This window comes from Colletotrichum fructicola, assembly GCF_000319635.2.
Source record: "Colletotrichum fructicola Nara gc5 chromosome Unknown KSG_Nara_v1_contig06, whole genome shotgun sequence".
In the NCBI taxonomy this organism is placed as follows: Eukaryota; Fungi; Ascomycota; class Sordariomycetes; order Glomerellales; family Glomerellaceae; genus Colletotrichum; species Colletotrichum fructicola.
This window is the reverse complement of record NW_027094056.1, coordinates 3217334-3232600: the sequence shown is the minus strand read 5'-3', so window position 1 is coordinate 3232600 and position 15267 is coordinate 3217334. Positions and strand designations below refer to the sequence as shown.

At 55.3% G+C, this 15267-nt stretch overlaps 3 protein-coding genes across 3 annotated transcripts; 2 read left to right on the top strand and 1 right to left on the bottom strand.

Moving 5' to 3' along the window:
* Positions 1–1675: 1675 nt before the first annotated feature.
* FUB8-1 (Non-canonical non-ribosomal peptide synthetase FUB8) lies at positions 1676–4831 on the top strand (the record flags this gene model as incomplete). Its single annotated transcript, XM_032028746.1, has 1 exon — positions 1676–4831. One exon carries the CDS (start codon positions 1676–1678, stop codon positions 4829–4831), a length of 3156 nt encoding a protein of 1051 aa, XP_031891334.1.
* A 3214-nt stretch (positions 4832–8045) lies between these two features.
* UBC35 (Ubiquitin-conjugating enzyme E2 35) lies at positions 8046–8677 on the bottom strand (the record flags this gene model as incomplete). The annotated part of the gene is made up of 4 exons (XM_032028748.1): positions 8046–8224; positions 8288–8419; positions 8474–8562; positions 8625–8677. 4 exons carry the CDS (start codon positions 8675–8677, stop codon positions 8046–8048), a joined length of 453 nt encoding a protein of 150 aa, XP_031891332.1.
* An 801-nt stretch (positions 8678–9478) lies between these two features.
* Positions 9479–14169, top strand: CGGC5_v011158 (putative RWD, RING finger and WD repeat-containing protein; the record flags this gene model as incomplete). The annotated part of the gene is made up of 2 exons (XM_032028749.1): positions 9479–9636; positions 9696–14169. 2 exons carry the CDS (start codon positions 9479–9481, stop codon positions 14167–14169), a joined length of 4632 nt encoding a protein of 1543 aa, XP_031891333.1.
* Positions 14170–15267: the final 1098 nt, after the last annotated feature.

The following is a 15267-nucleotide window of genomic DNA, read 5'->3' as shown; positions in this document are numbered from 1 at the left end:
AGCGCTACAGACGGCCCTAAGCAACCGAAATCCAAAGTCCGTGTCCGTGGGCAGCAGACTCTTCTTCAAGTTCACAAAAGATCAGATCTAAAGACGAATTGGAAGTATTTCAAAAAAGAGCCGGTGGTTGGAAGAAAAGCTTTGATCAAGTCTTCAAATGAAGCAAAAGATGTGGCGGATGAGGTCATGTTCGCTGACGTATGCAGCCCCAGCTCGGCCAACTCTGATGATCCTCCACAGCGACGAGAAAAGCGCGAAGCTCCGTGATGAGTGGCTAAAGGCACCGTCGGCCGCTGTAACCCCAGGCTTGGCCAGGTACAGGGAGATCTGCAATCTAATCTGTTCCCGTGCGCGCCGCAAAAATGCCGGCCGCCTCCCGCTTACCGCCCTATCTTGATGCTTAGCTTTGCTTGGCTATGTGGCTGTCTGCACACTGCTGCAGTGGGATGGATGCCACCCAGAACTTACGGCGTACTGTTTCCCTGTCTGTCGTATCTGTCTTTCTGTCACATTGTCACTCTGTCACTCAATCTTCGTTGCCGTCCAGCCGTATCTCTTTCCGCTCCCCCCCTGGCCATCTCATCTGCAAATGCTTCTATTCTCCAGTCTGCTGCAGTTCCCCTTGCCACTCAATCAGAGACCGTCACTCGGGAAACAGTGGAGATGCCTAGGCAAAAAGCCGTTCAGCTGTTCCCACATTTTGGCCCTGTTTCTCTCCGAGGCGTCCGAGAGAAGAGCGGATATCACGGCCCGTCCTAGCATCAAAGCTTGACCTCTCGATCGACCCCACACAGCGTTCACGCCTGCAGCGCCGCCCACGTCTGTGTGAGCACGCACATCTCGTCGCACGGAGAGTCCGTCTTGTCAGGGGTTTCCCTCGTGTCCAAGCTGTCTTTCTGTTCTCTGGCGTTCCTCGTTCCCCCCACAGAAGTCGAGCTCCATCTGTGAGGAGCCGTAGTCGAGTACCGAAAGTGGCCCTCTTGCGGTTTCGCAATCGCACTTGTTCATAGAACAAATGGAGCCCGGGCAGGCCCTGTTTTGACGGCCGAATTCCGTCCTACCTCCATATTTCGCCTCCACTCTGTCCGTCAGAGACCGCCCGCCCTCCCTTCAGATATCCCCCTTGGTGGATAAGCACTTCGCGGCTCGCCCCTACGCCACGACCGATCCTTCTTTCTTCTAGACTGAAGACCGGTCGGTAGGCTTCACTTACAATGAACTCCAAACAAGCCTCTCTCCTTCGCTCGCTCCCCACATCGGCCCCGGCGCACCGTTCAGCGCCGACCGGCCGATAGCGGTCCGGGAGGGGCATTCGATGTTTTGTCGTTGCAGGGCGGTGGGAACTGCTGGCCATGTGGGCATGACGTCGTCGTCTCATGTCTTCGCCGAGTTACTTCCTAATGGGCGGACTTGTAGGCCAAGGAAAAATGCCGCTGTGGTTCTGGACCTAACGGCCACGGCGACTCGTAGTCGTGAGGAGAGAGTTTTCTCTGAATGTATAAAGCCTCTTGCTCGGCCGCTCCTGTCGTCGATATTAGATGCAGCTCATCTTACTCACGCATAGTTTTCATCATTGAGTTATCATCAAGTTTACACATATACCCCTATTTGAACTACTAGTATCACTGATTTCATCACTACATCAACAACCCAATACCAGTATACCAACAACAGCATGGCCACGACTCAGTACGGAAAGCGCTTGATCCCTCAGGTGCTCGACGAGATCGCCAAGTCAGACCCTCACGCCGAAGTCCTCTCAGTTCCCCGCTCATCCAACCCCAAAGATGGATGGAGGAAGATCACCTATAAGCAGCTCGCCAACGCGGTGAACCGCATAGCTCACAGAATTATCGACAAGAGGGGCAAGCCTGAACCCGGAAGCTTCCCTACTCTCACCTACATCGGCCCCAGCGATGCCCGCTACATGATTGTCATGATTGCCTGTATCAAGGCTGGATACAAGGCGCTCCTGATCTCCCCCAGGAATTCGCATGAGGGCCAGATGAACCTTTTCGAGAAGACGGACTGCAACATCATCTGCTTCGACTCATCATTCAAGGATGTCATCCAGCCCCTTTTGGAAGAACGCCAGATGGATGCCATCATGGTGAGCTCCGCCGACGCCTGGCTCGACGAGACGGAAGTCCCCCACTTCCCTTACGATAAGACCTTCGAGGAGGCTAAGATGGACCCCGTCGTCGTTCTGCACACGAGTGGTAGCACCGGCCTCCCGAAGCCCATCGTCGCTCGTGTGGGCATGTGTGCAGTTGCCGATGCATTCCACGACCTTCCGGATTTCATGGGTTCCGAGAACTGCATCAAGTCTATTATGCTTGGCGAGCGCATCTTCCTGCCGATGCCCCTATTCCACGCCGCCGGATGCTACATGTCCACCTTTGCCGCCATCTACTGGAAGCACCCTGTCGCGTTGGGCTTCATCGACCGTCCTCTTACACCCCAGACCGTCTTGGACGCTGTTGAATACGCCAAGATCGACAACATCATCTTGCCTCCTGCCATTCTTGAGGAGATGGCTCACATGCCTGAGGGTATCGAGGCTCTCAAGAAGCTTAAGCGTGTGAACTTTGGCGGTGGTAACCTCGCACGCGAGGCCGGCAACATCCTCACCAAGGCTGGCGTCAAGGTCTGCAGTGTCATCGCCTTCACTGAGGCCGCTCCCCTCCCGTACTTTTTCCAGAAGAACTTGGACCTCTGGCAATGGTTCATCGTCGACTCTGAGCGCTTAGGTGTTGAGTGGCGCCAGGCCAGCGGTGAGGATGAGGACATCTACGAGCAGGTCATCGTTCGTAAGGAGAATGAGGATCCTCTCCAGGGTATTTTCTACACCTTCCCTGACGCCAAGGAGTACTCCACCAAGGATCTCTACCGCAAGCACCCTACCCTTCCCAACCACTGGATGTACTACGGCCGTGCCGACAACATTATCGTCTTCTCCAACGGTGAGAAGTTGAACCCGGTCACCATTGAGGAGATCGTTACCGGTCACCCGAGAGTCAAGGGTGCCGTTGTTGCCGGAGCTATGCGCTTCCAGCCGCTGCTCATTATCGAGCCCATGGAGGACCTCAAGACGGAGGAGGAGAAGGAGAAGTTCATCGACGATGTCTGGCCCCTGGTTGTCAAGGCGAATAAGGAAACTGTTGCACATGGCCAGATTGGTCGCCAGTTCATCGCTGTCACCACTCCCGATAAGCCATTCCCTCGCGCCGGTAAGGGTACCATCCAACGTCCTATGGCTTTGAAGCTGTACAAGGAGGAGCTCGACGAGTGGTACCAGAAGGCCGAGGACGGATCCGACTCCGTTTCCGTCCACATCGATGTCAGCTCCCAGCAGACCCTCATCGACTCCATCGAGAAGCTCTTCCAGCAGACTCTCGGCAGCAGGGCTCTCTCCGCCGATTCCGACTTCTTCAGTGCCGGTATCGACTCTATGCAGGTCATCAACGCCTCCCGCCTCCTCCGCAAGGGTCTTGAGGCTGCCGGCGCCAACATTACCGCCGACGCCATCGCTACCCGTGTCATTTACGCCCACCCGACACCCAGACAGCTGGCTTCTTACCTCTTGGACCGCGTCAGAAAGAACACTGGAGCCAACGGCGAAGATGACTCTGAAGGTCCCAACCACGACATCGCCGCCATGGAGGCCCAGCTTCAGAAGTACACCCGAGACCTGCCCCAGAAGCAAGGCAACAAGCCAGGCCCCAACGACCAGGGCCAGACCATCCTCATCACCGGTACCACGGGTGCTCTCGGCTCTTACATGCTCGACTTCATGGAGTCCAACCCTGCCGTCAAGAAGGTTGTCTGCCTCAACCGTAGCGAGGACAGCGATAAGCGCCAGGTCAAGATGAGCGCCGAGCGCGGCCTCAAGACCGATTTCAAGAAGGCCGAGTTCCTCTGCGCCGACATGTCCAAGAGCAACCTCGGCCTCGAGCCCGAGGTCTACAACAGGCTGCTCAAGGAGGCCGACCGCGTCATCCACAATGCCTGGCCCGTCAACTTCAACATCTCCGTCGAGACCTTTGAGCCTCACATCCGCGGTGTCCGCCACTGGGTCGACTTCTCTCTCCGCGCTGCGAAGAACGTCCCCATCATCTTCATCAGCAGTATCGGCACTGTCGACTCCTGGCCTGGTCCTGGCCCTGTCCCTGAGAATAGACTCATGGACCTGTCTCTTCCCAGCACCGGCTACGGACGCTCCAAGATGGTCAGCTCCCTCATCCTTGACGAGGCTACTCAGCGCTCTGGTGTTCCCACCGCCATCGTCCGTGTCGGCCAGGTCGCTGGTCCTCAGTCCAAGTCTGGTGTCTGGAACCGTCAAGAGTGGCTCCCGACCATCGTCGCCAGCTCCGCCTACCTTGGTCTCCTGCCCAAGGACCTTGGCGCCATGGGTCTGGTGAACTGGACTCCCATCGAGGGCATTGCCAGCCTCATTCTCGAGGTCTCCGGTATCGCTGAGCCTGTTCCCCTGCAGAATATCAGGGGTTACTTCCACGGAGTGAACCCGCGCACCGTCGAGTGGGAGAAGCTTGCCGAGGCGGTCAAGTCTTTCTACGGCGACCGCATCAAGAAGGTCGTTTCCTTCAAGGAGTGGGTCAAGGCTCTGGAGGAGAGTGCCTCTTCCACCGACGACGTTGACAAGAACCCTGGCGTCAAGCTTCTTGACTTCTACCAGGGCTTGGCTTACAGCGGAGGAAAGGGTGTCGACTTCTCGATGGAGCGCACTGTGAAGCACAGCAAGGCGATGAAGGAGATGCAGGCCGTTACGCCTGAGCTGATGCAGAACTGGTGCAGACAGTGGGGTTTCTAAATTTGAAGAAGGGACTGAATCGGAGTTTGGGCATAGACTGTAATGTGTAGTGATTTGAGCGAGCTATGAAAAGTATAACTGAATTGAACTTCAATCATCAAAAAATCTGATCTCGAAAGAGTTGTACAATGTCACGGTGTTCAAGCATGCAGTGTGACGTGATAGGCTGCTTTCCCTCCACTGTACCTACGGTACATAAGCCGTATTGGTCATGTGGCTGTACTACACAGTAAGCAGAGATTCACTCAACAACACCTTTTGGACCACAACAACCTCACTATATTCCCTGGACCCGATTGATCTGTCTTTCTCTTCGGTTTCCCTCCGCGCGTTCACCTCCTACTTCCTCATTGAGGCATGGCGGTCCCGACAGAATATGGCTATCGATATCGAGCACTATCGGCTGCCGACTCAGTCCGCCTGCTCACAATCTCAAGGGCAGATGACCAGCCTCATGGAATGCTCCTCTCGCTGAAGGAGGCACAGCTGGATGACCAACCAGACTTTGTGGCATTGTCTTACACCTGGAAGCTCCCTGAATATGTCAATCGGGGCAACTTGGAAGACCAGGAGTCCGGGGCAACAATTGAAGTCATCTGCGACGGAAAGGTGATGGCCATCTCGGAGAACTTGTTCAATTTCCTTTGCGCCGCGTTGCACGCCTCTGAACCAAATGACGGTGCATCAGACACTAAAACGAAGTTGGTGTCCAAGGTCAATGGCATCTTGAAGGATCTACCGTTATGGATAGATGCCTTCTGCATCAATCAGAGCTGTCACGGATTGGAAAACGATCTTCACGGCGATACCCCAAGCTGCCGTCCTGGGTACCTGACTACTCTATTGAGAAGGTTTCCCGCCTGGTGGCAAACTGGAACTTCCCCATCAACCGATACTTGGACTTGACCATTCCTGAGCTACAAGACATTGAGACACAGATATGGGGATCGGATTTGAGACGACCAAAGCTGATAGGATCTGTCCTTTATGTTCACGGGTTTTTGTTGGACACCGTACTGGAGGAAAGTGCTGACAGGACTTTTGGGTGGGAGTCGCGAGGCATCCAAGCTTTGATGGCGAAATCTGGACCAAATGCAGGGGACTTCACCGGTTTCTGGAAGACGCTAGCATTCATTCATTCGAACACCAAGTTGGAAAATGAAACGCCATTTGCTAGCGTGATGGAGGAAATTTCTGCTAACCGGTGGAAAACCTTGACACAAGGACCAAATCAGCAGTTGAAGGAATCGTCCGCATCTGCGATGCTTCAACCGCAGAATGCCGTGCGAGTAGAGCTGAAGATAGGGAGATTTATTCTACGGAAGGGCATGAGCTTGGGCTAGGTCCTCCTGAGGTACGAGAGGCAGATGAGGTATGGCTGTTGGAAGGTGCTCGTACTCCATGCATCTTACGCAGAGTCGAATCCACCTTTGATAATAAGTCACGCAAGGAGGACGACCCCGGAAGATACGAGTTTATCGGGGAGACTGACTTACGCGGCTTCAATGTTCGGTCTACAGATCTCACTTCTAAGGAGAGGAGGGGCTTTTACGAGATAATAAGTCTCGTGTGAGGAAACCAGCAAAATGGGGGCATTGCGTACGCGGTTACTTTCTTGGGTGGGAAATGTTCATTGATGAAATTAAATTACAACATGTTTACGTTGAATCGTGGTTCAAGCAGGCAAAAAGGTTGCGCCGAGGGGGAATCGAACCCCCGGCTCCCCGACGTTGCTGGGTGGCAACGGAGAATTTTACCACTAAACCATCGGCGCACTTCATGTCTGATGTGATCAACTGAGAATAATTGAATGATGGCTTGCTTGGGGCTCTCGATGAAGATGATTTTCTGCGAGTACTATGAGCTCAATTCCCTGAGTAGATGTTTTTGGCAGCGAGAAATCCAGATCTGCGGGTTCGACTCCGGTAGTGTCGTAAACCTTGCCACCAACGTTGGTGACTACAACGCCACTGCGACCACCAGCAAGGAGTCCCACGTGTTGCCTTCTTTCCCTGGAATCAGCAGCTTATACCCATGGTCACCCGTCCCTTGCGTTGAGCTTCCAGTCGAGACCCTCTTGGCCTTTTTGTCCAAAAGCTAAAACGTATCTGCCAAAGTGTGGTCCCTCTTCCAGACACGATATGAGATTATGATTTTCTCCAGTAAGTCCAAGAGATTGATCAACACTCTCGTAAAACCCAAAGGGAAGTACAGCGCGATGAATAGCCAGACCAACACCGGTGGTGGCGCGAGAAGCCACAGGATAACAGCGAACTGTGGAAGAGGTGGGCTCGCTATGGGGCATGCTGACAGTGTCCCGCAAGGATACTCTGTCGATGGGTTGTGGTTCATGACATTTGGGGATAGGTCTTCAGAAAGGATATCCATGGTAGATGTAGGTTGGCGTTGTCGTCGTCGTGCGAGCGCACTGAATGTGAGTGAGACGTGTTATTGAGCGATGCCTGGTCAAGTTGTACTTGAATGTGGTCGCGGTAGCAGATGATAAGTATGGTCGTCTTGTTCGTGTATCCATCTGGGCAGCGGCGCAGCAGCCAAGCGACACGAGCACTCAATGCTTCTGAGCGCAGAGCCGATTTGCCGGTAAGCTTGGCTTCGAACTCCATTGGCCTGGTTACGAAAGAAAGCCCGTAACTTTGAATTTCATGGCCCAGTCGGATTAAGAGGGTTCTTGCCGTGGGAAACTCCTTAAATACATTGCCCATCTCCATTGGGGGGAGGAGATGACGTGTTTCCGACCAGTCCATAGAACGAACCCAAGTTGTGTTTGACATGGTGCTACTCAGAGACGGGCGCCTACCCTCCTCATAATATTATTGAGTGAGATAGCTGAATGACATCGCAAGTCCCAGACCAGCCTAAATCGCTTGAGATCACAAATCAGTAAGTAGAATGGCGACAAAGGGATCCTTCTTCAGTGTCAATAGTCATTTTGGCGGTATGCACATATGCCTCCCTTTGAACTAGAAAAGCAACCGCAATGCATCTCCAACTTGCAACTCCGGCCCAAAATACCTGAAAGAGCCCCCCTTTCTACGTAGTCCACGAGACTGTTTGTGAAATAGAGCCGATGTCTTCGCTATCTTCTCTGAATCGGTCTAAGGAAAGTGTCGCAATGGCTCATGCCGTGTTGCCCTCCGCGCACCGTTTCGTCCATATCATTGCAGCATCCCTGTCCCTGTTTCGATCGCGCCGTCTATTTGGGAACAGCGTACTTGGTGGTCCACTCCTTGGCTGTCGCGATGGCAGCCTGCTCATCCTCCTTCCAGCTCTTGGCAACATCGGCAGCAAGCGGGTCGTCGGGGTTCGGGGCACCAAGAAGGGCCTGGATGGAGAGAAGGATGGTACGGATCTGGAGGGCGGGGGACCAGTTGTCTGCAAGGGAAGCTCTTTGTTAGCTCTAGCGCACCAGAAAAGTTCAATCTGCAGCACACTCACTCTTCAGAACGTCAAGGCAGATACGGCCGAGCTTGTCGACATTAGGGTGGAAGATCTTGGTGAGGAAACGGATCTTGGGGGGAGTCATGGGGTAATCGTCAGGCAAGAAGAGTTCCAACTTGAAGACACCACCTGCAGTCTCGTCAGTCCACCATTACTAGCGCAATATGGCAGGTGTGTTCGAACCTTCGTATGGCGATTGTGAAGGACCGTGGATCTCGACGTCGAAGTAGCGGAGGTTGTCCTCGTGGGGAACGGCGCTGATGCCCGGGACGCTGTGCAGATGGCCTTCGTCAGTATTTCGCCGCAAGACTTGGGTTGCTTGGAGGACCCTTACGGCTCGGCCATGAGACGCTCGGTCTCTTTGACAATACGCTTGGGCAAAGCCATGTTGGGCGACGAGGAAAGTGGTATTTTCGGGTTGTTTGAAGGAGGTAACGAAAGAGGCGATTCGAAGATGCTCTGTGCCGGTCCCCGGTGGTGGATGTGAATGGCGGTGTTTGGCGGGGCCAAGTGGGTTGGTGATTCACAAAGGGAGGCGCCTTCCGGGTCGGAGACGTCAAATCGAAGTCGCGTGTACCGGAAGAGGGAAACCGCAAAAGGCAATGGAAGTCGGATGCTCGGGAAGCCTTAATGGAGTGACAGGCGGCGAGGAATCGGCTCTAGTGTTTCGAACACAAGGCAGGCAAGATGTGTAAGGCGGGCATGTGCTTGGGAAAGCCTGCTCAGCAGAACTGCCCCGCGGGAGGGACAAGCATGACATGGGCGGCCTGGGAACTTGACGCCCGATAACAGAGTGGAGATATGCGCCGGTTTGGGAGTGTTTTGATTGGCTCGATGACCTTCCAGGAGGAATGTATATCACTGCGAAGTTTCTCTGGAAAGATACCAGACCATTAAAGTGGGTCGCAGCTGTCGTCCGTCCAGTCACGAGTGACGGTTCAGGTCAGGACGCTCAGCTGCAGCTGCATCTGATCCTGTCGCGTGCATCGAATTGCGAGCCTCATCAAATACCTGCGATACCATCCTGCATATCGACTAGGACATCGGAAAACCAACAGTTCTTCGCTCGGAAATACTCAAGTCGCTCATTAACGCTCCTTTTCGCGAACGGTCGACGTATCATGGCCAGCATATCTCACCTCCAGATGCCCTCATGAGGCATCTCTCATCTAAGCTACCACTACGACCATGCCGCACTTCGACCAGCTTGACCCTCCAAAGAAGGGCAAACCTATCAGATCAGCTTTCGAAAGCGAAAGCTTCGATGCTGATGGAACCATCCATGTCGCCGGACTCGTGGGATCAGCGACGATTGCACCTTCGGGCAGGGATGTCGCCTTAGCATCGTGAGTGATCTGAGTTGAGATGCGACTGAGCCGACGTTCCTCTGCTGACGTATCTCCAGACCTGAAGGCTTGTCCATCATCGATCTTGACTCACCGTACAATCCCCCTCGCCGCCTCAGCAGCCATGGCTCACCATGGCTCGTTACCGACGTTCAATGGTCACCGTTCGCCGCTCGCGATTACTGGGTCGTCTCGACAGCTAACCATCGCGCTCTCGTATGGAATCTCAATTTGAGGGACGACTCGGCATCTGGCGCCATCGAGCACTCCCTCCAAGGCCACAGCAGAGCCATCACCGACATCAACTGGTCGGCGCACCATCCAGACCAGCTTGCGTCGTGCGCTGTCGATGGTTACGTACACTGTTGGGATCTAAGACGGCCAAGACAACCTGTACTCACATTTTGCGACTGGTTCGCCGGCGCCACCCAAGTTAAGTACAACCGCCAGGACCCGCACATCCTGGCATCATCTCACGATAGGTGGTTGCACATCTGGGATGAGCGACGCGCCTGCGAACCCCTGAAATCTATCAGCGCGCACACATCAAAGATTTACGGCATCGACTGGAACCGAACCCGGTCTACAGGAATCGTAACATGCTCCTTGGATAAGCACATCAAGTTTTGGGACTATGGAAGCGATCAGGATGTTCCGGAACGCGTCATTCGTACCGAGTTCCCGGTGTGGCGCGCTCGTCATACCCCGTTTGGCCGGGGCCTCCTAGCTATGCCTCAGAATGAACCAGGCGATCTGCATCTGTACGACAGCCAAGCTTCCCCTAACGAACCCAAAGAGGGTCCAACAGGCCCTCTCGCCATCTTCCAGGGACACGGCAACCACAAGGTGAAGGAGTTCTTGTGGAGGAGCAGAGGCAGCATCGATGAGGAGGGTTTGGATAATAGAGAATTTCAGTTGGTCTCGTGGGGAGAAGACAATGAGCTGCGTCTTCAGCATGTCGAGCCGGCGATCCTCGAGTCGGTGGGCTACATCAAGGGGCAGCCGGCTAGTAAGAATCTCGTGCTGACACGTAAGGGCGCCTCATACAAAACGTTCCGAACGGTGGAGGACAGCGTGAGCCGAGACAGGAGGAGTGCGACGATGAGCGATCCCCGCACCGGTTCGCGCCAGAGCGCCTTGACTATGGGTATGCGCTCAGGGCCGACCACCTACACCAGACTGGGAGCTGCTTGGAAAGGTTCATCCATGAAAGCTAAGAGCAACTCTAAAGAGATGGACCGCAGCCAGGCGCACATAGGATGGATGAAGGGCATCATGATGAACAAGAGAAAGGCGTCAACCGACAGCCCGCGAAGAGCAGACTCGAAAGACTCGACAATGTTCAGCCCGGGATATATGGACGACGATAAATGGGCCGATCCAGAGACCATCCAAGATGAGTTTCTGCGCATCAGCACGCAGCTTCCAAAGGTGAAGTGGGATAAAATCGACATGGACTCGCTGACTCTGCACGCCTCGCTGAACGGTCCATGGGGGAAAAACGGAGACACCATCTTTATCAAGGTTAGGGTCGATATCCCTTCCAATTACCCGAAGTATAAAGCCCCTCGCTTCTATGTCGAGAAAACGAGTTTCATGCCGGAGAGAACACACAGAAAGGTTGAGCATGAGCTCCACGAGCTCTGTCATCAATTCTTGGAGCAGAAGCAAAACTGCTTAGATGTGGCCTTCTCCTACCTTTTGGGCGAGATTGACCTCGCAGCCAGTACCAACTTCTTCAAGAACGTCAAAGACCTAGACGATCCGTTGGATCTTGCTTCTGAGAGTTCAAGCGAAGACGAGAACGACATACCCGCAGGTGGCTCAGCATCAATGTCACAGGAGTTGCCCCCGAACGCAGAGGCCGACAGCACATTGGCCCCAAATAACAGGCCAACGATACCCCCATTACCGCGATTCTGTGGCGCCCGATTTTCCAACGATGGGCGACTAGTATGCTTCTTTCCCACCAAGGAAGAGAAGGCAAAGGCTCTGCTGTTTGCACCGATCGAACCACTTCGCGAAAGACCTAAGGGGGAACCTGTGTTTGCTGGTTTCGGTCGCCTCGCTCATGACTCGCCTCCAGGGAAACGGTATGGCAATGACGAGATGTCGGCTACGGACGATCAGTCCGATTCTGATGAGTCTGATGGGTCGTCCTCATCCAGTGATTCAGAGTCCACGTCTATCAACAAGATGAGTCTGTGGTATCAACCCCGTCATCGGTTCAGAAGGACTTGGAGCGACAACCGCTCTGTCAGATCGAGTGGCGGAGGCACAGGAGTCGGTACTGGAACTGGAACTGGATCGCTCAGGAGGCGGCCCGCCAAGTCAAAGAACGTTGTCTCTCTTCATGATACATCGGATATTCTCCCAGCGAAAAAGGAGTTCGCAAAGGAGTATGCCATCTTTGGAGAGGGCGCCCAGGTTTGCGAGCACAATGCACAGGTGGCTGAGAAGCACGGTTGCCAGGATCTGGTGGATGTCTGGCGCTACCTTTCGTTGCTCCTACGGCGAGACATCCCGTTGGAGCTGTTGAACTTGGACCAGCGCCAGGACTCGATCCTGGTGATTGCTCGAGACGCCATTTCACGATTCCGTGCCGAGGGTCTGTCCGATATCGAGCGGTCTACCAAGGATATCGCCGACTTCAACGGTAGAGTCAAGTGGGGAAATCATCCGTTGGCAAAGGATTTCATCAACGACTTGTTTGAGTACTTTGAGAAGACGGCGGATATACAGATGTTAGCCATGCTCTCATGCCTTTTCAGCGAGTCTTTCACAGAAGACAGCGTCGCGTATGCCGAGTCGCATCTCACGCAGCCGGAGACGCCACTGCCGATGAAGGCACCATCGTTTTCTCTTGACTATTTCCCTACCGACGCGTCGCTGTGGAATCTCAACGCACGAAGCCAGACCAACTCCGCCATCACCACGCCGCGGACGCTGCACACCCCTATCAGGTACTCGGGCTCCCAGGGATCCGCCGAAGAAGCGCTATGGACCGGGGACCCGGCGTCCAACTCTTATTCATGCGGCGAGACTCCCCCGGCTAAGGGTGTGAGGGATTACCTCGGCCATGAAGGCGACCAAACACCCAGCCTCTCCACCTCGCCCAGCGGTCGGGCCCTATCGAGAGCCAACTCTGGCCTTACATCGAGCTTCGCGATCAACTTCCCGCGCCCCTTCGGCGGCGTCAACACGGGCACAGCAACGGCAGCTTCATCGCCCCCTAATCATGGACGCAAACGCCCGAGTCCAGCCGATACGATCCTTAGCACATTGGCCCCTAGCGCCATCAACAACGTGACATGGGGACACTCGACCATCGTGGGCGACTCGGGCACAACGCGCACCTCCCTCTCCGACGACGAAGTCTATCGTGAAGAGTTCTTTTCGCTCGTACCCACCCGCGTCTCCATACACATGGAAGACCAAACCATCTTCGACGACGACGGCTGGATGAACACACCACTTCTCGAGCCCAGCCGCAGCGACATGTACGCCACCTATCGCTACGTCTACGCGGAGATCCTCCAGATGTGGAACCAACCCTTGGCCCGCCTCGAGATAATGAAGTTCAACGTCCTCCAACAGCGAGAGATACACGGCCTCGACGACTCCTTCCACGAGATCCACAGCATCGCAGAAACATCAACCACGATCCAACAACACCACCAACCCCAGCAGCAGCACCAAGTATCACAATCCCTTCCTACACACCCCAGCAACCACAGCCACCAGCCCCAACACACCTCACAACCACACACCACGTCTCCAATCCTCCTCGGCAAGAAGGAACAGCTTCAAGCCCTCGTCGCGTCCGGCCGCGGCCTCGACGTAACAGGCGTCTGCCGCATCCACGAAACCCAGCTCGAGCCGCTCAAGTACACCTCCGCCACGGCGACCCGTTTCGGCGGCGCGATCGGCTCCTGCGACCGCTGCCGGCGCACCCAGACCCAGCTCCTCTGCGTCTACTGCCGCGAACCCGTCGACGCGCTCTACCCGCCCTGCCTGGGCTGCGGCTGCGCCTCCCATGAGGCCTGCCTCGCCGAGTGGCACGCCGCGGGCGAGGTCCTCTGCCCCGCGGGCGACGAATGCAATTGCGTCGAGGAGGCCTCCAACGGCCAGGTCGAGAGCTGGGCCGCCATGATGGGCGCCCTGCGCAAGGCGCCGCCTCCCACCGCCGCCACCACCCCGGGCACGGCCACCTCGGCCGGCGCGTCGACGGCTACGCAGGGGATCATGGGCAAGGGCCTGATGCTCCCGCCGCCGGCGATCGAGGAGCCCGACGAGGAGGTGGAGAGGGGCGACTGGGAGAGCGTGGCGAGCTCGGCGGGGATCCCGAGCCGGATGCAGGGCGGCGGCGCCGCGGTCATGAGCGCCGCGCGGATCAGTCTGGGTAACCGGCTGAAGAAGTCTGCGGGCGACTGGTCGCGGGCGTCGACGAACTTGAATTTGAGGAGGAGGGGAGGGGGCGGGCCTGGGAACGGGGCTGCTGCTGCTGGAGGGAGCTGGAGGGGCGCGAGGTAGAGGAGGGAAGTGTGTGTGTGTGTGTGAATGAAATGAGCGATTTGTATATTTTTGTAGCAACCTAGTACACTGTCATATCTTGTCTGAATATTGAGAATAATCTTGGATATACGTTACACCCTATGTTCATGCTATGATTCCCTTCAGGAGTAGGAACTTCCGAGTTCTGCTTGAAGCAGCGTTTACACAAACAAATTGCATCAAATCAAGTGTGCCGGCGAGAGTACACTTCTACAAGAAACCCTTCAGTGATGATTACAGCGGGCTTATGGAATCCCTCTCAGTCGGAATCTACGTGGTGCTGGCGCAGGAGGTACCCGAAAGTCGATCCTGGGCAAACCTTCACCTGCAGCATCCACAGCACAATACAATACTCACAAAAGGCCGAGTCTTCAACTCACCCATGCTTCAGGAATGGATATCTCGAACCTGTCAAAGATATGCTTATTGATGGGACCCCGCCAGGTCCAATTACACAAAGGACCCTGGGTGGATGCAGCAGCACGCGCACGGCCGCGGTTGTCAACGATGACCCTTCCACGACCTCGTCTAAGACGTGCCGTCTCCGCTACGTCCCTCAACCAAGTCGCGAATGCCTTCAACCCACGAACCGTCAGCCTGTGGAGGCGTCCGCGGGCTGCACGGGCCCGTTCTTGGAATAATTCGGAGAAGTTCCGCTGTCGGGCATCATAGCGCAACAGTCGTCTGATGGATCATGGTTCCGTGCCGGGCCGACCAGGGCCAGTGCGAGAACGATGAAAGACGCGCCGCTCCCCGAACGGATTTGTCAACTCGGCAGAAACATCCCAAGCTCCGGAAGGGATACCCTCTCTTTTCGGTCGGCTGAAGACGAGCGCTGGGCCGCCCACCGTTCCGAGTGGCCGCCGTTCGCCATGTGCTGCTGTGCAATCGGCAACGTCGCGGCAGTCGCTATTATTCGAGTCATTGTGCCTCCTCGTGGCTGGCATTCCCAAGCGCAAGATTGAGCGCCGGGTGATGTGCACACCATGGTACGCAAGCTGCCTTGTACCGCAGTAGGCCAGGATCCGGAAAATGGATGATGCCTGACCAAGCACTCAATCAGCTCAACGGAGCCAC